General features: G+C 60.7%; 3 protein-coding genes across 5 annotated transcripts in view; 1 reads left to right on the top strand and 2 right to left on the bottom strand.

The window, feature by feature from the left end:
* The first annotated feature begins 4,295 nt into the window (after positions 1-4,295).
* Positions 4,296-5,813, top strand: LOC143694180 (uncharacterized). 2 transcript variants are annotated; one of them, XM_077179330.1, is made up of 3 exons: positions 4,296-5,369; positions 5,576-5,633; positions 5,685-5,803. In XM_077179330.1, the coding sequence occupies exon 1, from the start codon at positions 4,303-4,305 to the stop codon at positions 5,215-5,217; it is 915 nt and encodes a 304-aa protein (XP_077035445.1). In that variant the 5' UTR covers positions 4,296-4,302; the 3' UTR covers positions 5,218-5,369; positions 5,576-5,633; positions 5,685-5,803. The 2 variants fall into 2 exon arrangements, 1 of the variants encoding a protein (XP_077035445.1); XR_013182530.1 differs by lacking the exon at positions 5,576-5,633 and having other exon boundaries at positions 5,342-5,575; positions 5,685-5,813.
* Positions 5,814-6,369: 556 nt separating this feature from the next.
* On the bottom strand, positions 6,370-9,386 carry LOC143694179 (uncharacterized). 2 transcript variants are annotated; one of them, XM_077179323.1, is made up of 3 exons: positions 7,037-9,386; positions 6,726-6,990; positions 6,370-6,678 (listed from the first exon to the last, which is right to left on the bottom strand). In XM_077179323.1, the coding sequence occupies exons 1-3, from the start codon at positions 7,786-7,788 to the stop codon at positions 6,370-6,372; spliced, it is 1,326 nt and encodes a 441-aa protein (XP_077035438.1). In that variant the 5' UTR covers positions 7,789-9,386. The 2 variants fall into 2 exon arrangements, with proteins under 2 accessions (XP_077035438.1, XP_077035439.1); XM_077179324.1 differs by having other exon boundaries at positions 6,370-6,846; positions 7,009-9,386.
* A 1-nt stretch (position 9,387) lies between these two features.
* SHANK3 (SH3 and multiple ankyrin repeat domains 3) overlaps positions 9,388-24,015 on the bottom strand; it is a 145,358-nt gene continuing 130,730 nt past the window's right edge. Inside the window, 1 exon segment of the mRNA XM_077179334.1 lies at positions 9,388-10,567. Within this exon segment, the coding sequence (XP_077035449.1) occupies positions 10,021-10,567 (547 nt within the window). The 3' untranslated portion in view covers positions 9,388-10,020.

Raw genomic sequence — 24,015 nt, 5'->3', positions numbered from 1 at the left:
ATGAGTTGGGGACACCCAGATGAGTTGGGGACATTCAGGTGAGTTGGGGACACCCAGAAAAGTGGGGACCCCCAGCCCCTTCCCTGTCCCTTTGTCCCTTGGCCGTGCCCCACGAGTGTCCCCCCCTGCCCTGGCCCTGGGGACACCAGCGGGTGGCCGGGACCTGATGGGGGTGTGACATTGGGGACAGTGGCTTCAAGCCATTGGTGTGGCACCTGTGAGAGCCAGGACACCCCAAATCTCACCCAGGGACACCCCAAAGCTCAGCCTGGGACACCCCAAATCTCACCCAGGGACACCCCAAAATCCATCCCTCCCATCCTACCCAAAATTCATTTACCCCAAAATTTGAGGGGCACCTCAAATTTCAGCTGGGAAGATCCCAAAATTAAACTGGGGCACCTCAAAAAAATTCAGCCGGGACTTCCTAAAATTCAACTGAGAACACCCCAAAATTCAGCCAGGGACACCCCAAAATTCAGCCAGGGACACTCCAAAATTCACCCGGGGCACCCCAAATTTCACGCAGGGACACCCCAAAATTCAGCTGGAAAAACCCCAAAATTCAACTGGGGACCTCCCAAAACTCATCCAGGAACACCCCAAAATTCAACCAGGAATACCCCAAAACTCATTCAGTGACACCCCAAAATTCAACGGGGACACCCCAAAATTCAGCCAGAAACACCCCAAAATCCACCCACGGGGCTCTGTCCCTTGGGGGCTCCCGTTGTCCCCCCCTGCGTAGGGCCGGGACCACCGCGGGATCTGAGCGACCACAGGACCAGGTGGAGCTTTCTTATAAATTTATTACATAATAATAATAATAATTAATAATAATAATATAATATAAGAAACATAGATCTCTGTGGGGGATGTGTATCACAACGTCAAGGGCGGGAGGCGAATGGCCGCACCTCCGTGACTCCGGAGAAGGAGAAAGCTCCTCCGAAAATCCATACAAAATTAAGGGTGAAGTCAAACTGACCCTGGGAAATTAAAAACGGAACGAAAACCCACAGGTGAGTCCGGCTGGGGGACGGAACCGAGAGTGTGGCGGGGCCGGGCTGTGCACATGCAGCGGGCGTGAGGGCGTGGCACATGCATGGGCAGTGAGGGCCTGGCCGGACAGCGGCCGGCCGGCCGGACAGCGGCCCCGCCGCGGATGGGGCTGGCAGGGCCGGGGATCCCCGGGAGCTGAGTGACCCCGGGGGGTTCTGCTCTTTGTCACAGTCGGGGGAACGGACGGGCGGATGGAGGGGGGCGATGGCGCCGGGCTGGACAACGGAAAAATATCGACAGCTTGGGGGGGAAAAAACCCCTTTGGAAGCGGGGGGAAAAGAAAAGGAAAAGTGTCTCCCTTTGTACAGCGGAAAAACCCGAGTGGTGGAGAAGCCATGAGAGGAATCACAGTAACGCCGCGGCCCGGGGCGGGGGCGGCGCGGCCGGGGGCGGCACGGCCCTGGGGTTGGCGTGGCCGAGCCGTGGTCAAGGGGTCGGCGTGGCCAAGAGGCCAAGCGGTGGTCAAAGGGTCAGCACGGCCGAGGGGTTGGCGTGGCCGAGGGGTTGGCGTGGCCAAAGGGCCGGCGCGGCCGTGGGGTTGGCGTGGCCAAGGAGTTGGCATGGCCGAGGGGTGGTCAAGGGCTTGGCACGGCCAATAGATTGGCATGGCCGAGGGGTTGGCGTGGCCAAGTGGTCAACACGGCCAACGGTTGGCATGGCCGAGGGGTTGGCACAGCCGAGGGGTGGTCAAGGGCTTGGCACGGCCAATAGGTTGGCATGGCTGAGGGGTTGGCGTGGTCAAGGGGTCATCGTGGCCAATGGGCTGGCGTGGCCAAGGGTTGGCACGTCCGAGGGGTTGGCATGGCCAAGTGGTCAACACGGCCAATGGATTGGCATGGCCAAGTGATTGGTGTGGCCAAGGGGTAGTCAAAGGGTCGGCACGGCCGATGGGTTGGCATGGCCAAGGGGTCAACACGGCCAATGGGCTGGCATGGCCAAAGGGCCAAGGGGTGGTCAAGGGATCGGCACGGCCGAGGGGCTGGCATGGCCGAAAGATTGGCATGGCCAAAGGGCTGAAGGGTAGTCAAGGACTTGGCACAGCCAATGGATTGGCGTGGCCAAGGGGTCAGCGTGGCCGGGGGCTCAGCATGGCTGGCGGGTTGGCGTGGCCAAAGGGCCAAAGGGTGGTCAAAGGGTTGGCACGGCCGATGGGCTGGCGTGGCCGAGGGCTTGGCGTGGCCAAGGGCCAAGGGTGCTTAAAGGGTCAGCACAGCTTAGGGGTCAGTGTGGCTGAGGGGTCAGTGTGGCTGTGGGGCCAATGGGTCTGAGGGCTGACCAAGGGTTTGGCACGGCCAATGGCTTGGCATGGCCAAGGGGTCAGTGTGGTCAAGGGGCCAGCCTGGCCAATGGGTTGGCGTGGCCACAGCATGGCCAAGGGGTTGGTGTGGCCAAAGGGTTGGCGTGGCCAAAGGGTTGGCATGGCCAAAGGGTTGGCGTGGCCGAGGGGTCAATGTGGCCGAGGGGTCGGCACAGCCGATGGGTTGGCATGGCCAAGGGGTCAGCGTGACCCTGGGACTGGCGTGGCCGAGGGGTCAGTGTGGCCAAAGGTTTGGCGTGGCCGATGTGTTGTTGTGACCGAGGGGTCAGTGTGACCCGGGGGTTGGCAGAGCCGGGGGTGACCGAGGGGTCAGCGCGGCCGAAGGGTTGGCGTGGCCGAGGGGTCAGTGTGACCCAGGGGTCAGCGCGGCCGAGGGGCCAGGCCGGGGTCAGGGGTCAGCTGGGCTCCCGCTCTGCCTTCTCCTGGATGGCTTTTCCAAAGGCAAGGTGGCCCCGGCTCCGGAGGTGGCTGGGGCGGGGACAGGAGCTGGGGACACCGGGAATCACTCCCGGGAAGGGGACGGCAGCGCTTTGGGAACGGCCACGGCACCGACCCGTGGCCGAGGGGCACCGTGGGGTCCTGGTGGTGGCACCGTGACACCGGGTGGGTGACCCTGGCTGCCGGTGGCACTGCGGGGCACAGGCTGGGGGCGCAGAGGAGCACTGGGGGGACACGGAGGGGACACCGGGGGTCTGTGCTGGCAGCTGGAGGGGCCGCCCCAGGCGAAACCAGTTCACCCGGGGACCCTGATGGCCTTTTGGAAGTCCCTTGTCCAGATCTGCCACATCCCCGTGGCAGAGTGGGGGACAGGGGTGGGCAGGGGACAGGGACGGGCAGGGTGGGGGACAGGGATGAGCGGGGCAGGGGACAAGGGTGGGCAAGGGACAGGGATGGGAAATGAGGGGGACAGGGATGGGCAGGACAGGGGACAGGGACGGGCAGTGCAGGGGACAGGAATGGGCAGGGCAGGGGACAAGGGTGGGCAAGGGACCGGGATGGGCAGGGCGGGGGACAGGGGTGGGAAATGAGGGGGACAGGGGTGAGTGCCACAGAGGACAGGAACGGGCAGGGTGGGGGACAGGGATAGGAAATGAGGGGGACCGGGATGGGCAGGACAGGGGACAGGGGTGGGAAATGAGGGAGACAGGGGTGAGTGGCACAGAGGACAGGGATGGGCAGGACAGGGGACAGGGATGGGCAGGACAGGGGACAGAAATGACGATGGTGGGGGACAGGATGAGTGGAGCGGGGCACAAGAACGAACGGGCAGGGGACAGGGATGACCTGAACAGGAGACAGGGATGAGTGGCACAGGGGACAGGGGTGAGCAGGGCTGGGGACAGGAATTTATGGGATGGGGGACAGGGATGAGCAGGGCTGGGGACAGGGATGAGTGGCACGGAGGCAAGGACGAGTGGGGCAGGTGACAGGGACAAACGAGACAAGGGGACAGGGATGAACGGAATGGGGATGAGCGGGGCAGGGAACAGGACGAATGACACAGGAGACAAAGGATGAGAGGGGCTGGGGACAGGGACAAACGGGACAGGGATAAACGGGACAGGGGGACAGCAATGAGTGGCACAGAGGACAAGGATAGACAGAACAGGGATAAATGGGACAGGGGGACAGGGATGAGTGGCACAGGGGACAGTGATATACGGGACAAGGGGACAGGGATGCCTGGTGCAGGGGACAGGGATAACGGGACAAGAGGACAGAGATGAGTGGCACAGGGGGCAGGGATGAGTGGCACGGGGGACAGGGATGCCTGGCACAGGGGACAGGGATGAGTGGCACAGGGGACAGGGATAAACGGGACAAGGGGACAGGGATGCCTGGTGCAGGGGACAGGGATAACGGGACAAGAGGACAGGGATGAGTGGCACAGGGGACAGGGATGCGTGGCACGGGGGACAGGGATGCCTGGCACAGGGGACAGGGATAACGGGGCAGGGATAAACAGGACAGGGGACAGGGACAGCAGGACGAGGAGGCTGCGGGGACACACGGGGCAGCTCGGTGGCAGCCCCGGGCGCTCTCGGGACGGGCAGCGCGGGTGGAAGTCGCCTTCTCTGGCGTGGGGCCTGACTGGGACGAGCCGTGGTGTCCCCGCGAGCGGCGCGGGTGACACTCAGTGTTCGCCAACACAGGTACGGCTGCAGCTGCTTCAGCGGGAGCTGGGGGTGCGGGCCGGGCACGGCCGCGGCTCCGCGGGCGCGGAGCGGGCACCGCCATTTCCGCCCTCGGGGGGCGCGGAGGAGGACGAGGAGGGAGAGGAGGAGGAGGGAGAGGGAGGGGAAGGCTCCTCCGAAATGGCGAGAAGGCGCACAGCTCTCCGGTCCCAGAGCGAGCTTGAGCGGAGCGGTTGCGCTCCGCGGGTTCGGCCTCTCGCGGCGAGAGGCGGCCGCGGGCGGGGGTCTCCGTCTCGGTGTGGCCCCAAAAAACAGCTGCGGAAGGGGCGGAGACCCCGGGACACCCGGCGGGACGGCGCCGGGCTGCCCGCGCTCAGGCCACCACTGTCACCTTCCACCCGCGCCCGTGGCGCCGGCGGAGCCCCCGAGCCCCAGGGGACAGCGCGGGGCTCCGCGAGGGGACACCGGGACAGCGGTGCCACCCAGGGGACACCGAGAGAGCCGGGGGCTGCCGGGGGCTGCGGGGAGTGGGGAGGGACAGGGAGGGACAGGCAGGGACAGGCAGGGACAGGCAGGGGCAGGCAAGGGTGGGCAGTGCCAGGCAAGGGTGGGCAGGCAGGGGTAGCCAGGGTGGGCAGTGCCAGGCTGGGGTGGTCAGTGCCAGGCAAGGGTGGTCAGGGGGTCAGACAGTGTGGTCAATGACAGGCAGGGTGGTCAGGGTGGTCGGGCAGTGCCAGGCAGGGGTGGCCAGGCAGGGTGGGCAGTGTCTGGCAGGGTGGTCAGAGTGGCCAAACAGAGTGGACAGGGCTAGGCAGGGGTGGGCAGGGCAGTCAGTGCTAGGCTGGGGTGGCCAGGCAGGGGTAACTAGGATGGTCAGGCAGTGCCAGGCAGGGTGGTCAGTGTTTGGCATGGGTGGGCAGTGCCAGGCTGGGGTGGTCAGTGCCTGCCAGGCCGGGCAGTGCCAGGCTGGAGTGGCCAGGCAGGGGTAGCCAGGATGGTCAGGCAGGCTGGGCAGTGCCAGGCAGGGTGAGCAGTGTTTGGCATGGATGGGCAGTGCCAGGCAGGGTGGGCAGTGCCAGGCAGGGTGGGCAATGTTTGTCATGGATGGGCAGTGCCAGGCAGGGCGGTCAGGCAGGCTGGGCAGTGCCAGGCAGGGTGGGCAGTGCCAGGCCGTGCCGAGGGCCAGCGCAGCACCCAGGGGACAGGGGTGGCCCAGCCGGGACCAGCGGTGGCCGTGCGGGGCCGTGGCCAAGCCGAGCGCTCGCGGGGGGCTCCGAGGGGTCCCCCGTGTCCCCAAGGCGGGGACAGCCAGGTGCCAGGTGTGGGGACAGCCAGGTGCCAGGTGTGGGGACAGCCGGGTGCCAGGCGCGGGGACAGCCAGGTGCCAGGTGCCAGGTGCCAGGTGCGGGGCGGCGCGGCCAAAACAGCCACGGGCGCGTCCCCAGCGGGATCCCCCGGGGGAGCGGCCCCGGGAAGGGACAGCCCGAGGAATTCCCGGGAATGCCCCAATCCCACAGCGGGGGAAGGAGCCCGCGCCATGGCACCGGGACCATGCCGCCGTGCGACATTCCCGCATGCGACATTCCGGCACGCGACATTCCGGCACGCGACATTCCCGCATGCGACATTCCCGCGTGCGACATTCCCGCGTGCGACATTCCCGGCGGGATGTGGAGGGGCTCGGGACAGCACCGGGAGGTGGCGGAGGGACACAGGGACACAGGGGACACAGGGGACACGGAGAGAAGGGGCAGGGGAGGCACAGGAGGGTGGCACGGGATTGTCTGGGATGGGATTTGGGATGGGAGGTGGGATGAGAGCTGGGGTGGGATTTGAGATGGGAGGTGGATGGGATCAGATTTGGGATGGGATTTGGGAAGGGATTTGGGGTGGGAGCTGCCAGCCTGTCCCTGTGCCTGGAGTGTCCCGGGAATGCCGGACACAGCGGGGACACAGGGCCAGGGTGGCACCGGCTGGTGAGGGGGGTGGGGATGGATTTGGGGGGATAGGTGGGATGGATTTGGGGGCAGGTAGGAAGGATTTGGGGCACGGGTGGGATGGATTTTGGGGCACGGGTGGGATGGATTTTGGGGTAAGGGTGGGATGGATTTTGGGGCACAGGTGGGATGGATTTGGTGGGTAAGGGTGGGATGGATTTTGGGGCACGGGTGGGATGGATTTGGTGGGTAAGGGTGGGATGGATTTTGGGGGCACAGGTGGGGTGAATTTGGGGTAAGGGTGGGATGGATTTGGGGGCACAGGTGGATGGATTTGGGGGCACAGGTAAGATGGATTTGGGAGATAAGGGTGGGGATGGATTTGGGGGCACAGGTGAGGTGAATTTGGGGTAAGGGTGGGATGGATTTTGGGGTAAGGGTGGGATGGATTTTGGGGCACGGGTGGGATGGATTTTGGGGCACAGGTGGGATGGATTTGGTGGGTAAGGGTGGGGATGGATTTGGGGGCACAGGTGAGGTGATTTTGGGGGCACAGGTGGGATGGATTTGGGGGCACAGGTGAGGTGAATTTGGGGTAAGGGTGGGATGGATTTTGGGGGCACAGATGAGATGGATTTGGGGTAAGGGTGGGATGGATTCGGGGGCACAGGTGAGGTGATTTTGGGGGCACGGGTGGGATGGATTTGGTGGGTAAGGGTGGGATGGATTTTGGGTCCCGATGGGAGGGCACAGGGTGGGGCTGGCACGGAGGGTTTGGGGGCCGAGGGTGACACTTGGTGACACAGCGGGGCTGGCAGGGCAGGTCTGGGGACACGGGCGCTGATTGGCGGCGGGAGAGGCCGGGGTTGGGACATTGGTGGCACTGCGGGGACGCGGCCGAGGGGCAGGACCTGAGCTGGGCAGGGACACCCGGCGGGCGCGGTGGCACCGCGGTGGCGCAGGGGAGGGGTCGGGACGTGTCCGGGCTCACCGAGCCCGCCATTCCCGGGTTTTTTTTATTTTGTTTTTCCCGGGATATTTTTTCCCGGCTCGTCGCCCACCGGGCCCTTCCCCGTTCCCGGCTGGGACAGCGGGGTGGCAGCCGGGGACAGGGACAGGCCACGGCCCCCGGGGGCTGCCGGAGAACGGCGGGGGTCGCCACGGGGGTGAGGGCTCGGGGACAAGGAGATGGCACCGGGGACCCTCCCGGGACAGCCCGGTGCCCCGACACAGGGCAGGGACATCCCGGGGACATCCCGGTGCCCCGACATAGGACAGGGGACATCCCGGGGACATCCCGGTGCCCCGAAACAGGGCAGGGACATCCCGGGGACATCCCGGTGCCCCGACACAGGGCAGGGACATCCCGGGGGGGTCCCGATACCCCGACATAGGACAGGGGACATCCCGGGGACAGCCCGGGGGAGCTCCGGGCCCTTTTCCCTGGCAGGGTCGGAAAGTTCGGAGATGTTGAGGGTCAGGACGGAGCTCCCTGTCCTCCCCTCTTAGCACCAGAAGAGTTTTTTGTTAATGCCTTCCTGGGGGCCTCGCTCGGCTTTTGGGAGCACCGAGCCCTCCCCTCCCGGCCAGCCGGGCTGCCCCCGCCCGGGGGACACGCGGGTGGCGCTGGGGACACGGCCACGGGGAGCGTCCCCTCCTCCGGGCATCGTCCCCGCGGCCACCACCAGCCCCGGGACCCCCAAAATCGGGGACACGGCCCCCGGGGACCTCCCTGCTGTGTGCCTGGAAGACTCGGTGTGTCCCAAAACGCAAGTTTGTGTTTTTGTGTTTTTTTTGTGTGTGTGTGTGTGTGTTTTTTTTGTGATTTCTCTGAATCTTTACAAATCCAGAGCGTCTGAAAAGAGCTGTTTCTGGGGGGGGGAGGGAATTTTAGGGGTTTTTGTGGTGTGTTTAAAAAGACTTTTTCACATTCATTCAGTCGCTTAAAAACTCCCGCGAGCCACGGGCGTCCCGGGAGCGTCTCCTCCAGTCCAGAGACAGGAATTCTTTTAGGAAAAATCCTAACAAAAATCAGGTGGCTATAGCTCTGGAGATATAGATATATAGATATTCTCTCTTTCCAAATATAGAGCTGCTTAAAAAGATGCAAAACGAGGGATGAGCAGGATTTTGTGGGGGGAGGGGGGCGGAAGGGGGGTGTGTGTGGGGGGGGAGGATCCTGTAATTCGTTATCTCGTGGGGCTTATCAGCTGCTCTCTAGATAAATGCACGGAGATTAAATAATTTCCCATCAACGCTTTTCCCCCCCTTTGGAAAAAACAAGACCCCAAGCCCAGAGGAAATCAAACCTTTCCCACCCCCCGCCCCCTCCCCTCTAAACGTTGCCAAAGCGTTTTTTTTGTTTTTTTCTTTTTTTGCTGCGGGATTCGTCCCCCCCCCAGCCTCCCGACATTCCCAAACATGCTTCGATCCATGCGCTCCTCGCTCCCTCTCACCCGGCCGGGGCAGCAGCTCAGAGTCCGGGGGGTCCGCCTGGCGGGGGGGGCTCTTCTGGCACGGCCTGGCACGGCTCGGGGTGGCACGGCCGCCGCTGGAGCCTTCCCGGCCCTTCCTTCCTCCTTTCCTTCATCCTTTCTTTCCTTTCCTTCCTCCTTTCCTTCCTCCTTTCCTTCATCCTTTCTTTCCTTCCTTTCTCCGGAAGCGCCGCCGGGATGGCCCCGCTGGAGCCGCCGCCTCTGAGCCCGATGGGGACACCTTGGGGGGACCCGGGGCCACCTCCTGGCAGGGACACCTGAGGGGGTCCAGGACCCAGGGACACCTGGGGGGAACCCAGGGCCATCCCCCGGCAGGGACACCTGGGGGGGACCCGGGGCCACCTCCTGGCAGGGACACCTGAGGGGGTTCAGGACCCGGGGCCACCCCCCCGATAGGGACACCCTGGGGAGGGGGACAGGACCTGGGGCCATCTCTGGCAGGGACACCTGAGGGGGTTCAGGACCCGGGGCCACCCCCCCGATAGGGACACCCTGGGGAGGGGGACAGGACCTGGGGCCATCTCTGGCAGGGACAGTTCTGACCCTGCCGGGGACACTTGGAGGGGTTCAGGACCTGGTGCCACCCCCTGGCAGGGACACCCGGGGGGGTTCAGGACCTTGGGGCACCTCCAAGCCTGGCAGGGACAACTGTGACCCTGCAAGGGACGCCTGGGGGGTGTCAGGACCTGGGGCCACCTGTGAGCGTGGCAGGGCCACCCGGGAGGTGCCACCCCCGCAGGTGCCACCCGCCCGCTCGGGGGCTCCAGGCCGTGTCGCCGCCCAGGTGCCACCACCGCGGCGCGTCCCTGCGTGTCGCCGGTGCCACCCCGGGCGGGGCACACGGAGCGATTTACAGGCCAGCCTCTCTGGGAGAACGGGAACGAGGAGGAATTTCATGCAACATTCCTGGGCCGGAGGCGGCGGCGCGGGGCCGGGGCGGGAGCGGGCGGGAGCCGGGGAGGGGCGGCCCCACGCCCTCAGTGCAGCGCTCGGAGAAGGAGAAGGAGGATCCGAGTGGGTTTTCTTGGCTTGGGAAATCCGCCCCGCCCTTCCCACGGCGGCTCCGGGCGCGGTCAGCTGTCCACCAGCTGCTTGAGCGCCCGCTCGATGTTCATGCGGTGCCCCACGCGGGTCACCCCCAACTCCACGAAGTCCTCCTTGGTCAGGGCGGGCAGGTGCGTGCCCTCGATCTCGTGGTCCTCGAACTTGTCCCGGTGCTCCACCAGGTTGATGCTCTCCAGCCAGTCCCCCACGTCGTACTTGTTCCACAGGTGCAGCGGCTTCTGCATGAAGGGCCGCGGCGGGTGCAGCGTGTGCAGCGGCGGCCCCGGCGACGGCGACGGCGACGGGGAGCGGCTGCGGGCGCTGACGCTGCGCACCACGAACCGGACTTCCTTGGGCTCGTGGGGGATGGAGAGGCTGGAGGACTTGAGGATGGTGGGGGGCGTCAGGCCGTAGGGCCGGACGGTGCTGAGGGGCTCGGGGCGCTCCAGCGCCGCGGGTTTGACGGGGCTGGGCGTGCGGCGGGTGACGGGGTAGCGGCTGCCGGGCCGCACGGTGAAGGTGGTGCCGGAGCTGCGCTGGGAAATGGTGCTGAGTTCTCCTAAACTACTGAAAAGTCTGCGGAGAGAGCGGGGAGGCGGGGGAGAAAAGAGAGGAGAGGGAAGGGGTGAGGCCGGGTTTGGGAATGGGGGCGCGAATCCAGCGGGGCTGGGGGAGGTCCGGGGTGCGGGACACGGCTCGGGAGGGAGATCCCGCTGGGATGCCCCAAAGGTTCCGGCAGCGCCTCCAGGGTGGGGGCTCCCGGCCGGTGCTGCCCTCCTGGCACGGCTCTGCGCCCCCCAAAGTGTCCCCAGCCCTGGGGACAGGGACCCTGTGCCTCACCCTGCCCCGTCCCCCCCGCCCCGTGCTGATCCCGCATGGAATGGGAGCGACCCAGCGGAGAAAAGCTGGGATAAGAGGGAACCTTCCAGCATTTTCCCGGGATGGGGGGGACCCTCTGGACACCCCTGGTGGCGGTCACCTGGTGGCCAGTGTGGCATGAGGAGCCCAGGGGTGGCCAGGCTGGCGTCCCCTTGGCACTGGGACATGTGGGACCCCCTGGCTGTGCCACCGTGGGAATCTTGGATGGGGACAAAGCTCCTCAAAGCGCTGCTGTCCCCTTGGCATTGTCCCCATCCTGCCATTGTCCCCATGGGATGGACAGGGAATGGGAAAGGAAAGGGATCTGACTCCTGGGTGAGTCCTAGAAAATCAGAGTCCTCTGCTCTGGAGAGACTGGGAGAGCTGGGAATGTTCCCCTGGAGAAGGGAAGGATCCAGGGAGAGCTCAGAGCCCCTGGCAGGGCCTGAAGGGGCTCCAGGAGAGCTGCAGAGGGACTGGGGCCAAGGCCTGCAGGGACAGCACCCAGGGAATGGCTCCCAGTGCCAGAGGGCAGCCAGGGATGGGATCTTGGCAATGAGGAATTCCTGGCTGGGCTGGGATTGCCAGAGCAGCTGGGGCTGCCCCTGCATCCCTGGCAGTGCCCCAGGCCAGGCTGGACACTGGGGCTGGAGCAGCCTGGGACAGTGGGAGGTGGCCCTGGAGGGGTTTTGAGTCCATCCCATCCCATCCCATCTCTGCCCCTCCACTTGTCCTCAGAACTATCCCATGAACTTCCTGCATCCCGGTGCCTCAGTTTCCCTGCCGGGCCTCCCATCTCAGCTCCCTCCTGGAAAACCAGGACACTCTGGAATGCTGCTGGGATCCACCACTGCCTCGATTGCCACCTCCTGGTTTTGGGAATGTTGATGAGCTCCAAAGATCCCATAAATCCATGGCTCCGAAGGGATGAGCTGAACGTGGCTGAAGATGTGCAACATGAGCCCCATTCCTGAAAATTCCCATTTTTGAGCCACATTCCTTCTAATTCCCATTTTTCTGCTTCCCTGGCACAGCAGGGAAGGAATCACCCTCAGGAAGCTCTGACAGGGAAAAGATGAATGTCCTGGGATTATTTGGATTGTTCCTGGGATCGCTGGGATCTTTCCTGCAATTATTTGGATTGTTCCTGGGATTGTTCCTGGGATCATTTGGATCGTTCCTGAGATGGCTGGGATTGTTCCTGGGATTGTTGGGATTGTTCCTGGCATGGCTGGGATGGTTCCTGGGATCATTTGGATCGTTCCTGAGATGGCTGGGATTGCTCCTGGGATTGTTCCTAGGATCATTTTGATTGTTCCTGGGATCTCTGGGATTGTTCCTGGGATCGCTGGGATCATTCCTGGGATCATTTGGATCGCTCCTGAGATCACTGGGATCATTCCTGGGATTGTTCCTGGGATTGCAAGGATAATTCCAGAGATCTCTCGGATCGTTCCTGGGATCTCTGGGATCATTCCTGGGATTGTTTGGATCATTCCTGGGATTGCTGGGATCACTCCTGGGATCGTTTGGATTGTTCCCTGTTCCTTGGTGAGGCTCCCGTGCGGTTGCTCCGGTGTTCCGTGGTGGCCCTCAGACCCTTGGAATTGTCTCCCACAATTCCCATGGTGGCTTCCAAAGGGGCTGTGACCACGCCCACCTTCCTCTGGCCTTGGTGTGCCCCTGTTCCCAACCTTCCTACGGATCCTCCTCCAAATCATCTCCGAATCTTCCTATGGATCTTTTCCCAGTCTTCTGACGGATCTTCCATCCAACCTTCCTATGGATCTTCCCGACTTTCCTATGGACATTTCCTGACCTCCTCATGGATCTTCCTCTTCTCCAGCCTTCCTGAGGGGTTTTCTCCAACATTCCAATGGAGGTTTTTCCAACATTCCCAAGGACGTTGTTCCAACCTCTCTACGGATCTTCCTGTGAGATCTCCCTTCCAATGGATCCTATGGATCCTCCTTCTTTTCTATGGAGCTTCCTCCAAGGCTGATCCCAAACACAGCCCTAACCCTGAGCCTAACCCTAATCCTAACCCTGATCTTAATCCCAATCCCGATCCTGATCCTAACCCTGATTCTGACCCTGATCCTGACCCTAACCCTGATCCCAAGTGCAAACCTGATCCCAGCCTTGACTCGGCCCCTAATCCTGACCCTGACCCTGACTCTGATCTTAACCCTGACTCTGACCCTAAACTTAACCCTGATCCTAACCCTGATCCTGACCCTGATCCTGACCTTGACTCTAAATTCACCTCAACCCTGATCCTGGTTTTGATCCTGGTCCTAACCCTAAACCTGACCCTAACTTCAACCCTGATCCCAAACTTGACCCTAATCCTGATCCCAGTTCACAGGTGGTCCTAACCCTGGTCTGGATCCCAATCCTAATCCTAACCTTGATCCAGACCCTGATCCCAACCCTAACTCTGATCCTGACCCCAATCCCAACCCTGATCCTGATCCCAATTCGCACCCCAACCCTACCCCTGGCTTTTCCTGGGAGCGGGGCAGGGATTCTGGGAGCTGGGCATGGATACTGGGAACTGGGCATGGATACTGGGAACTGGGCAGGGATTCTGGGCAAGGACCAAACACTGTCTGAGGTTTTCCTGATCCCGGTCACTCCGGTGGATGGGATGTGGCCATCCCAAAGGATCCAGGAGCAGGTGTGGGAGCAGGACATGGAATTCCTGCTGTCCTGAACCCGGGAGATGTGGGATGAGCCCTGGGAGGAACCTCGGGATGAGCCTTGGGATGAGCCTGGGAGGAACCACGGTATGAGCTTTGGGATAAGCCTGGGAGGAATCTTGGGATGAGCCCAGGGAAGAGCACTGGGAGAAATCTTGGGATCAACCTTGGGATGAGTCCTGGCATGAGCCCAGGGAGGAACCTTGGGATGAGCCCAGGGAGGAACCTTGGGATGAGCCTAGGGAAAAGCACTGGGAGGAATCTTGGGATCAACCTCGGGATGAGCCCTGGGATGAGGCCAGGGAGGAACCTTGGGATGAGTCCTGGAATAAGCCCTGGAATGATCCATAGGATGATCCAAGTTCCCCCAGTGCCAACACAGGGGACGGTTCCCCCCGGTGTCCCCCAAATATCCCAAATTTCCGTGACACCAGTGCCAGGATTGAGGGAATGAATCCCTGGCTGGATCCAATGGGATGAGCCCCCCACGGCCGAGAGGAGCCTTTGGAACGACCCCGCTCCGGGCGTTCCCAGAAAGATCCGGAGCAGGCCAGGAGCTCCCGAGCATCCCACGCCTCCGCCCCACCCGGGAGCAGAGCAAATCCCTGGGAATGGCATCCAGCAGCCGTCGGGAACGCGGCCCCCGGCATTCCCGGAGCGTCGGGATCCGGCGCCGCTCTCCCGGGACGGGGCCGCGGCCTCGGGAATTCAGCGCTTGGCAGAAAAGGACAAGGAAAAATCAACCGGGAACGGCTCCGGGAGCCGGGACACGGATGGAGCCGGAGCTCCGCACACGGGACGGGACACGAGGACGGGACACGGGGACAACACGCAGGAAGCACAACCAGGAGCACAGAGCCGGCCATGCACGCTGGGAAATTCCCAGGGGGAATTCTCCGGCCCTCCCAATCCCACGGGTGGCCCCTTCCAGCCCCAGGGAGCTGGAGTGGGAACAGCTTTTCCCGGGATCCCGCTGCTCTCCCATCCCAGCCTGGGGAGTCCTTCCAGAAGCTCTGGAAGCCACTGGGATATCCTGGAATCAGTGCTGGAGAAGGGGAATCCCTGGATCCCGGTTTTCCTGCTGTGGCCTCGGGTGGCTTCCCTGGGGGATCCCAGGAGCTCCCTCCTCTGCCTCATGGAATGTTTGCTCCAGAGGGCGACCTGGGAGCCCCCACCCTGGGGAATCATGGATGGATCCCGGTGCATCCATGGTTTGCTGGGATTGGAATGGGGATGCTCTGCCCCCCTTCCCAGTGTCCTTCCCACCTTTCCCAGAATCTTTCCCACTTTTTTCTGTGGTCCTTTCCCCTTCCTGGGATCTCTCTCACCTTTCCTGGGATCCTTTCCCACCTTTCCTGGGGTTTCTCCCACCTTATCTGGGATCTCTTCCAACATCCTTGAGATCTCTCCCACTCCTCCTGGGATCTTTTTCACCTTTCCTGAATTCCTTCCCACCCTTCCTGGGATCTCTCTCACCCTTCCTGGGATCTTTTCCATCCTTCTGGGGTCTCTCCCACCTTTTCTGGGATCCTTTTCCCTCCTTTCCTGGGGTCTCTCCCACGTTAGCTGGGATCTCTCCCATCTTTCTTGGAGTCTCTTCCAACATCCTTGAGATCTTTCCCACCTTTTCTGGGATCCTTTCCCCCTTTTCCTGGGGTCTCTCCCACCTTTCCTGGTGTCCTTCTCTTTTCCCACTTCCTGATGTCTTTCCCTCCCTTCCTGGGATCTTTTCCATCTTTCTGGTGTCATTTCCACCTTTCTTGGAATCTCTCTCACCTTTCCTGGGGTCTATTCCCCCTTATCTGGGATCTCTCCCATCTTTCTTGGAGTCTCTTTGAATATGCTTGAGATCTTTCCCACCTTTTCTGGGATCCTTTCCCACTTTTCCTGGGGTCTCTCCCACCTTTCCTGGTGTCCTTCCCTACCCTTCCTGTGGTCTTTTCCCACCTTTTCTGGGATCTTTTCCCACTTTTCCTGGGGTCTCTCTCACCCATCCCGGAGGACTGAGCTGCTCCGGGATCTCCCCACCCCATGGCCCCAATCCCCCGGGATCCCGACGGGAATTTCCTCAGCAGGAACACCAGCGGGAAGAGCCGGACACGCCACCACAGCACAGGGACAGGGCCATGCTCCCGAGGGACGCGCACATCCCGGAGCCGGCGCCGCTCCCTCCGGAACATCAGGAACGCCGGCGGGAGCGGGGCGGCAGCGGGGACGGGGGAGAGACAGGTGAGGAATGGGACATTCCCGGTGGGATGGAGCTATGGAATGGGAACGTGCTCACTTACACAACTCGCCCACCCTCCGGAGGCCAGAGGCGGATCTAGGACAGAGCAGCGGGACATGCACATGGAAGCAGGAAAAGAGGCAATGAGAGAAATGTTAGCTCCGGTCCGGGAAGCGCCACACGGAAAATAGAAGCCACCGGACGTCGATCCCGAGGGATTCGGGGCCGGGAGAACCGCGGGAATCGATCCGGCCTTGGTGTTCCCTGAGTGGAGACCCCCGGTTGGGTTTGGGGAGAGTTGGGGATCGGGAATGGGGGAATGGAAGGGGGTGGGAATTGCGGGGAGATCGGGATGGTTCCTGTGGGATGGGTGAGGGCGTGGCCGGCCGGGAATGGGGCGGTTGGAATTGCATGGATTCAGCCAAAGCCTGGAGGGTTGGACAGCGACAGAGCTGCTGGGAGGGCTGGGAAAAGAGGGAACAGCAGGGAGGGATTTGGGAAAGGACCAGGGATTTGGGAAAGGCAGGCAAATGGGAAAGAGAGGAATTCAGGAAAGGCAGGGGAATGGGAAATGCAGGGATTTAGGAAGGGCAGGGATTTGGGAAGGATTGGTGATTTGGAAAGGGAGGAATTTGGGAAAAGCAGGGATTTGGGGAGGAACAGGGATTTGGGAAAGGCAGGGAAATGGGAAAGAGAGGAATTTGGGAAAGGCAGGGAAATGGGAAATGCAGGGATTTGGGAAGGAGAGAGATTTGGGGAGGAGGGGGGATTTGGGAAAGGCAGGGATATCGGAAAGAGGGATTTGGGAAAGGCAGGGATTTGGGAAGGAACAGGGATTTGGGAAAGAGGGATTTGGGAAAGGCAGGGATTTGGGAAAGGAAGGAAACAACAAATGCATGAGAAAAATGCCCCACAGCCAAAACAACACCGAGCAGCCGACACAAAATTCCCAAGTTTTTCCATGTCCCCCCGGGGCTGGTGACAGTGACGGTGCCATCGGCCACCCCCAAAGGCCACGGGATGTTCCCGGGGATTCAGTGCTTCCCAGAGGGAATAACCTGTGGAAGCTCCCTGGAATCCCTGGGCTGTGCTGTCGGGAAGGGGGGAATGGCCTCATCCCACCCGGTTAAGGACCAGGAGCTTCCAGGTTTGGATTGGCGGCTCCAAACGCCCCAAACTCCCTGGATTAGTCCCAATTTTATCTCTTTCTGCAGTGGAACAGGCAGGAAAAGCCGGAGCTGTGCCGGGAGCGGGGACACCTTGGGAATGCCAAAAGTTGGGAATTGCCATTGGAGCAGAGCCTGGGAATGTTTGGGAATGTGGATTCAGGAATCTTTGGGAAGGACGTGTGGTTATCCCTTGGGAAAAACATCCCAAGGGGCCCAGGTTGGAGCAGGGATGGGGAGGAGACCCAAGGAGGTCTCAGCCTCCAGCTGGGATTTGTCCGGAACAGTTTTGGGATTGGGATTTATCCGGGAAGCTCCAGCAGGGAGCTCTGGCAGGGTCAGGGACGTTGTAACTAAAATTCCCTTTTTGTCTTCTCTGATCCCAGCAGGAAAAGGGAATTCCGGGCTGGAGCCCATAGGAAAATTCCCGATTCCTCGAGCGTTGCCCCTGGGCCTTCCCAAGCCAATCTCTTCCCGTGAGAGATCCTGCAGAACATCCGGAGCTCCCTCCTTCCCTGAACTCCTCCTGGAATGGATCCCTCTGGATTTCTCCAAGGAAAAACCCCTTTTCCCACGATTCCCACCTCAAGGAAAAGGTGACGAGCCCCAGTTTGATGGGAACATGGGGACACTTCCACTCTTCCCACTCGGAGGCTCCCTCAGGACCTGGAGCTCATCCCGTGGAGCTCCAGGCAGCCCCACTGCTCTTCCCAAATTCCCAAAAAAGCCCATTTCCCTGGGATGAGGGTGATGGGTGGTGCTGGGATGGGAGAAGCCAGCGGAGCGGGGACACGGGGACACCGGGACAGGACACGCGCTGGGGCCCTGTCTCCTTGTAGGCATCAAACCCTGCCCAGATCCCGCGGCACCTTGGGAGTGTCTGGGATCAAGGGCTGGGAGGGTCCCCTCAGTGCAGCCCTCCCAGAATTCCCGGTTTTCCACAGCTCAGCCTCCCTGAGGACCTCAAAGGTCCCCAGCCTTTGAGAACCTGGGGAAATTCCATGGGAACCCAGAGGGGAGGGGATCCAGGGGATCCCACTGAGCCCGGGGACCCCTGCAGCAGCCTCTTCCCACGGGAAGTGGAATCCATGGAGCCCAGTGCGAGGGAGGGTGGAGAACACAGGGGTTGTGGCCATCGGCAGCGTGGCCACCTCCATCCCAATCCTGGAATCTCCATCCCAATCCTGGAATCTCCATCCCAATCCTGGTCATCTCCATCCCAGTCCTGGTCATCTCCATCCCAATCCTGGTTATCTCCATCCCAATCACGGTCACCTCCATCCCAATCCTGGAATCTCCATCCCAATCCTGGTCACCTCATTACCAATCCTGGTCATCTCCATCCCAGTCCTGGAATCTCCATCCCAATCCTGGAATCTCCATCCCAATCCTGGTCACCTCCATCCTGATCAATCCTGGCCACTTCATTCCCAAACCTTCCCACCTCCTTCCCAGTCCAGGTCACCTCCACAATCCCGGTGACCTCCTCTCCAGATGTGGGGAGGGTGGCACCTCCTTCCCAATCCTGGCCACCTCCTTCCCAAACTTGGTCACCTTCCCTCCAAACTTGGCCACCTGCTCCTCAGTTGTGGCCACCTCCTCTCCAAATGGGGCCACCTCCTTCCCAATCCTTCCCAATCCTGGTCACTTCCCAAGCTTGGCCGTCCCCTTCTCAATCCCAGCCACTCCTTCCCCAGCCTGGCCACCTCCCCCTCAATCCCAGTCATCTCCTTCCCAATCCTTGTCACCTCTTCCCAATCCTTGTCACCTCCTCCTCAATCCCGGCCACCTCCTCTCCAGAAGTGGCCCCCTTGTCCCCACCCCTCCCTGCAACACGAATCCCCTCAGTTCCCACCTTCCCTCGCTCAGTGATCCCACTCTCCCTTTCCCTTCCCTCTCCGCAGCCAATTCCCTCGATTTTCATCCCAAATCCCTGCTTCCCGTGGGAATTTCCCCGGGAAAAGCCCCCAAGCCTACAAGGAAACAGGGGGGTGTTTTTCCAAGCTTTTGCTGGGATGTGACACCACTCCCGGGACACGGAATTCATTCAGGATCGGAGAAAAAGATGCAGCTTTACCCTAAAAGGAACTAAAACCCCAAAGGGCTCAAGTGTCTTCTCCTTCTCCCTCAGATCTGTGGGAATACAAAGGAATTCATGGAATTGCAGAGCAGCACCGGAAAAGCTCCCTTTGGAAGCTCGAATTCTGCTTCCCAGGAGCCTTTTTGGGGTTAAAGAGAAACAAAGGCACGAGAAAAGACACAAAAAAACCCTTGGAAAAGTTTCCCTCGGATCCAGAGCTCCAAACTGGGACACTTGGGATGCCCCTGAAACTCCCCAGGGGCCAGAATTCCTTGGAAAAGCTCCCCTGAATCTGGATCCAGAGCCCCAAACTGGGAAATCTGGAATGTTCCTGGAACTTCTGAGGAGCCAGAAGCCCCTGGAAAATCTTCCCTGAGCTTGGATACGGAGCCCCAAACTGGGACACTTGGGATGCTCCTGGGAATCACTGGAAAACCAGGAGCCTTTGGCAAAGCCCTGGTTGGGATGCTCCTGGGAGTCCCCAGGGGCCAGAACCCCTTGGAAAAGCTCCCCCAAATCTGGATCCGGAACCCCAAACTGGGACATTTGGGATGTTCCTGGAAGTTCTGAGGAGCCAGAAGCCCTTGGAAAATCTTCCCTGAGCTCGGATATGGAGCCCCAAACTGGGAATCACTGGAAACCAGGAGCCTTTGGCAAAGCCTTGCCTCACCTGGAGCCCCAGACTGGGACATTTGGGATGCTCCTGGAAGTCCCTAGGAGCCAGAACTCCTTGGAAAAGCTCCCCTGAATCTGGGTCCAGAGCCCCAAACTGGGACATTTGGGATGTTCCTGGGAGCCAGAAGCTCTTGGAAAATCTTCCCTGAGCTCAGATACGGAGCTCCAAACTGGAGCCAGGACTGGTTGGCAAAGCTTCCCTGACCTTGGATCCGGAGCTCCAAACTGGGACCAGCGGGATGTTCCTGGAATTCCCCAGGAGCCAGGTCCCTTTGGAAAAGCTTCCCCTGGCCCGGCTCCGGAGCCCCAAAACCTCAGAACTCTCCTGGAATCTGCCTCGGAGATTTATCAACACCAAGGAAAACTCTGGGAAAAGCTGGAAACCTGTGGCTGGGATTTAGCTGGGAAAACCCTTGGGATGGGTAAAGCTCCCACAGTTCTGGACTTGGAGCCTCCTTCCAAATTCCAGAGGAAAATACAAGACTCTACCTGGGAATGACCTGGACAAATCCTGGGCCCTCCACATCCCAAATTCCTGGGGATTAAACGCGATCAATCTGTTAGAAAAGCCAAAAGGTTTTTTGGGATGTTTGGGATGCTCCCAGTGAGTCCCAGAGGTTGGGAAGATGGGTCCAGCTGGGATTATGGATGGCGGGAGCCTGGCAGGGCCGGGCGGGGACACGGGACGGGAATGTTGCGGGGAATTTTGCGGGAATGCCGGCCTGGAGCGTTGGAGCAGTGGAGCTGGCTCCAGGCATGGAACGCGGCTCCCGGAATGCTGGGAATGGCGCTGGGAATGGCCGTGTCCCCAAAGACACACACACACCGGTCACGGTCACCGTCAGCTTTATTGGGGACACGGACGTCACACGCGGAACGCGCTCGGCCCCGGCACATCCCGAGCCTCTCCCGCGGCTCAGCAGGGTTTTCCCAGGATCCCGGGTTTTCCAGGATCCCGCCACCGCTCCAGGAATCCCGGAGAGGAATTCCAGCCGGGGCACGGAACAAGAGGGGGTCACCTCGAGGTGAAGTTGGGTTTTTGGGAAAATTTCCCTCCCGAGAAGTTGATGAAGCGCTGGGATGGGATGGCCAGGGAAGGGGTGGGAGCCCCATTCCCGGCGGGATTAAAAGCCGTGTGGATGTGGCACCTGGGGACACGGGGCAGCGCTGGGAATGGCTGGGCTCGGTGGGATCAGAGGGGTTTTCCAACCTCAACAATTCCAGGGTTTTGGATTAAACACGAGGAAGCTGCTCTTGGACGCGGCCACCAAGGGCCACCACGGATGAAGGGAAGTTGTCCCCTTGCTCCGCTGCCATTGTCACCGTCCCAGGTGTCCCTGGTCCCGGGATTGTCACCGTCAGTGGCCTGAACTGTGACCTGACGTTCCCACTGTCAGAATTCCTTGGGCTCTTTCCCAGTCCCTCGGCTCAAAGGTCCTTCCGTGGACGCCCGGCTTGGGAGGAGACAGAGCCGGAGTTAGAGCTCGGGAAAAATCCATGGATCGGGGCTTCCCGGGGTTCCCAGGGAGCATTCCCACAGGGATCGGTCAGAGAAAGGTGCTGGGCACTGCTCTGGAGCAGGGAATTCCCTGAGCTTGCATGGAATTGCTGGGAATTCAGGATGAATGTGGGGAGGGAGGAATTCCAGGATGATTCCCGAATGGCAGCTGCTCCGCCAATCCCACGGATTCAGAGCTGCTGGAAGGGCTGGGGGGGATCAGGTATGGGAATGTTGGTGTCCCCATCCCGCTGGGACTCCAGGCCACCTCAGTGTCCCCATTCCCAGATTCCAGGACACCTCATTGTCCCCTCTGGGGACTCCAGGCCACCTCCCTGTCCCCATCCCTGTGGAACTCCAGGTCACCTCAGTGTCCCTGATCCTTGTGGAATTCCAAGACCCCTCAGTGTCCTTTGGGATACTCCAGGTCACCTCAGTGTCCCTGATCCTTGTGGAATTCCAAGACCCCTCAGTGTCCTTTTGGGGATTCCAGGTCACCCCAGTGTCCCCATCCCTACAGAATTCCAGAGTCCCCATCCTGTGGCCCTCCAGGACACCTCAATGTCCCCATTTGGAATTCCAGGTCACCTCAGCGTCGCCATCCCTGCAGAATTCCAGGCCACCTCCCTGTCCCCATCCCTGTGGGGTTCCAAGCCACCTCTGGCTCCCGGCAGCCCTTGAGGGACATTCAGGTGACACTTCCCTTCTCTGGACAATTCCAGAGCCTGGAAAACGCATCCCAAACTGGGTCACCGCCTCTTACCTAACCGTGCTCCCATTATTCCCTGAATTCACAGCAATTCCATAAAAAAGCCAGGAGAACTCGGACAATGCGGGAGAGCAGCTGCCATCATTAAAAATTCCGTTCCCCACCGAATTCCCGGGAAATGTTTCAACTCTTTGACATCCCAAAATCTGGGAGATGAAAGGCTGTGACTTTTCAAAAAGGCAAAAACTGGGAATGTGGGACTCTGTGGGATTGCTGGAAGGGCCGGATTCCGGTGGGGAGTGAGGACGGGATGTGCAGGAAAACAGGAGGCTCCAGGGGCTGGATGAGCGGGGCACGGAGCCCTGGGAATTGCAGGGAAAGCAGGAAGAGAGGATGGAGAAGGGCTGATCCTCGAAATCGGTGAAATTGCTCCAGGGGAAAACCGGGAGATTGGATGGACACGGATGGAAGGGATAGGGACATGGAAAGGGACGTTCCGATGTCATGGGGAGACGGAGGATTCCCAGCAGGGAATCCCAAACCAGCGTGGGATCCTGGTAAAAGGCTTGTAAAAGCCCAGAATTCCCAAAATTCCAGAGCCACTGGAGATGGGCACAGCCTCGATTCCCGAGGATCCCTGAATGGCCTCAGCTCGGGATGAGGGAGGGGACCTCGGGTGACACCCGGCTCCATAGGGAATGACACCCTGGGGCAGGGAGACATCCCTGGATCCGCTCCCAGTATTCCCAGTTTGGATCTGCTGGGATGGGCCAGAGTTGACCCCAGGATGCTCCAGGACACTTTGTCCCCAAGGCCACCACCTGGAATGTCACCGTCTGCACCAGCACCCTGTGCCAGGAGCAGCCGTGGCCAGGATGGTTTGGTTGGAAAAGCTTTTCCCATGGGAAGGGCTGCCCTTGATCCAGAGCTCCTGGCACCCACAGGTGGCACTGGGTGACAGCGGGTGACACCGGCCCATGGCGGCTCTGTGGGGCCACGCCTGAAAGGGCAGGACAAGACTTGGAATATTGGGTCACTTCCTGCTGGGATTGAATATTCCCAAGCTTTTTAAGGGTTTGGGCTCCCGTTTGGAAGGTTTGGGATCGTTTTAGGGTCAGGGGGGTGAGGCAGAGCCAGGGTGGCGTTGGTGCCACCGTGTCCTGTCCAGGGGTGCCATGGGCCACCTTTGTCACCTCCTGAGTGGGACAACACCTGGAGATCATCAGAAATGGAAAAGGCCTGGAAAAACCCATCCTTGGTGCTTGGCCGGGAGACAACATGGAGGGGGTGACCCCGGACTTGACATTGTCATCTCAGCATTGTCACCACAGCGTTGTCACCATGGGATCATCATTGTCACCACATCGTCATTGCCATCACAGCATTGTCACCTCAGCATTGTCATCATCACCACAATATCCTCATTGTCACCACAGTGCCGTCATTGTCACCATGGCATCGTCATCGTCACTACAAGGTCGTCATTGTCACCACAGCATCGTCACCATGGCATCGTCATTGTCACCACATCATTGCCACCACAGCATTGCCATTGTCACCACAGCATCGTCATGGTCACCACAGCATCGTCATGGTCACCACAGTATTGTCACTGTCATGACATCATCATTGTCATCACAGCATCATCATCAGGACATTGTCATTGTCACCACGGCATCATCATTGTCACCACAGCATCCACATTGTCACCACATCGTCATTGTCACCATGGCATTGTCACTGTCACGGCATCATTGTCATCACAGCATCATCATCAGGACATTGTCATTGTCACCACCACATTGTCATTGTCACCACAGCATTGTCACCACAGCATCCCATTGTCACCACATTGTCATTGTCAGCACAGCATTGTCATTCTCATGTCGTCATTGTCACCATGGCATCATCACTGTCACCTCACCATTGTCACCTCACCATCGCCATTGTCACCACAGCATTGCCATTGTCACCACGGGGAGGGGAGGACACGGAGCGGCGGGAAGGGCAGAGCGGGGGGAGCAGCCACAGCCACGGCGCGCCAGGAGCCCATCCCAAACTCCTGCCGACATTCCAGCCCCTCCACCGAGCTCCCGAAGCTCCGAGGTG

The sequence above is a fragment of the Agelaius phoeniceus genome, chromosome 5, assembly GCF_051311805.1.
Source record: "Agelaius phoeniceus isolate bAgePho1 chromosome 5, bAgePho1.hap1, whole genome shotgun sequence".
NCBI classification, from domain to species: Eukaryota; Metazoa; Chordata; class Aves; order Passeriformes; family Icteridae; genus Agelaius; species Agelaius phoeniceus.
Note: the sequence above shows the minus strand (reverse complement) of the source record. Positions and strands in the feature narration are given on the sequence as shown.

Coding starts and splice junctions, on each gene's coding strand:
- LOC143694180 (XM_077179330.1), top strand. CDS start 4,303: ATGCCTGGCACAGGGGACAGGGATAACGGGGCAGGGATAAACAGGACA.
- LOC143694179 (XM_077179323.1), bottom strand. CDS start 7,788: ATGTCCCCGGGATGTCCCTGCCCTGTTTCGGGGCACCGGGATGTCCCC. Junction 6,991..7,036: donor CACCCTTACCCCAAATTCAC/CTCACCTGTGCC, acceptor CCCCAAAATCAC/CTCACCTGTGCCCCCAAATC. Junction 6,679..6,725: donor CAAATTCACCCCACCTGTGC/CCCCAAAATCCA, acceptor ATCCCACCCGTG/CCCCAAAATCCATCCCACCC.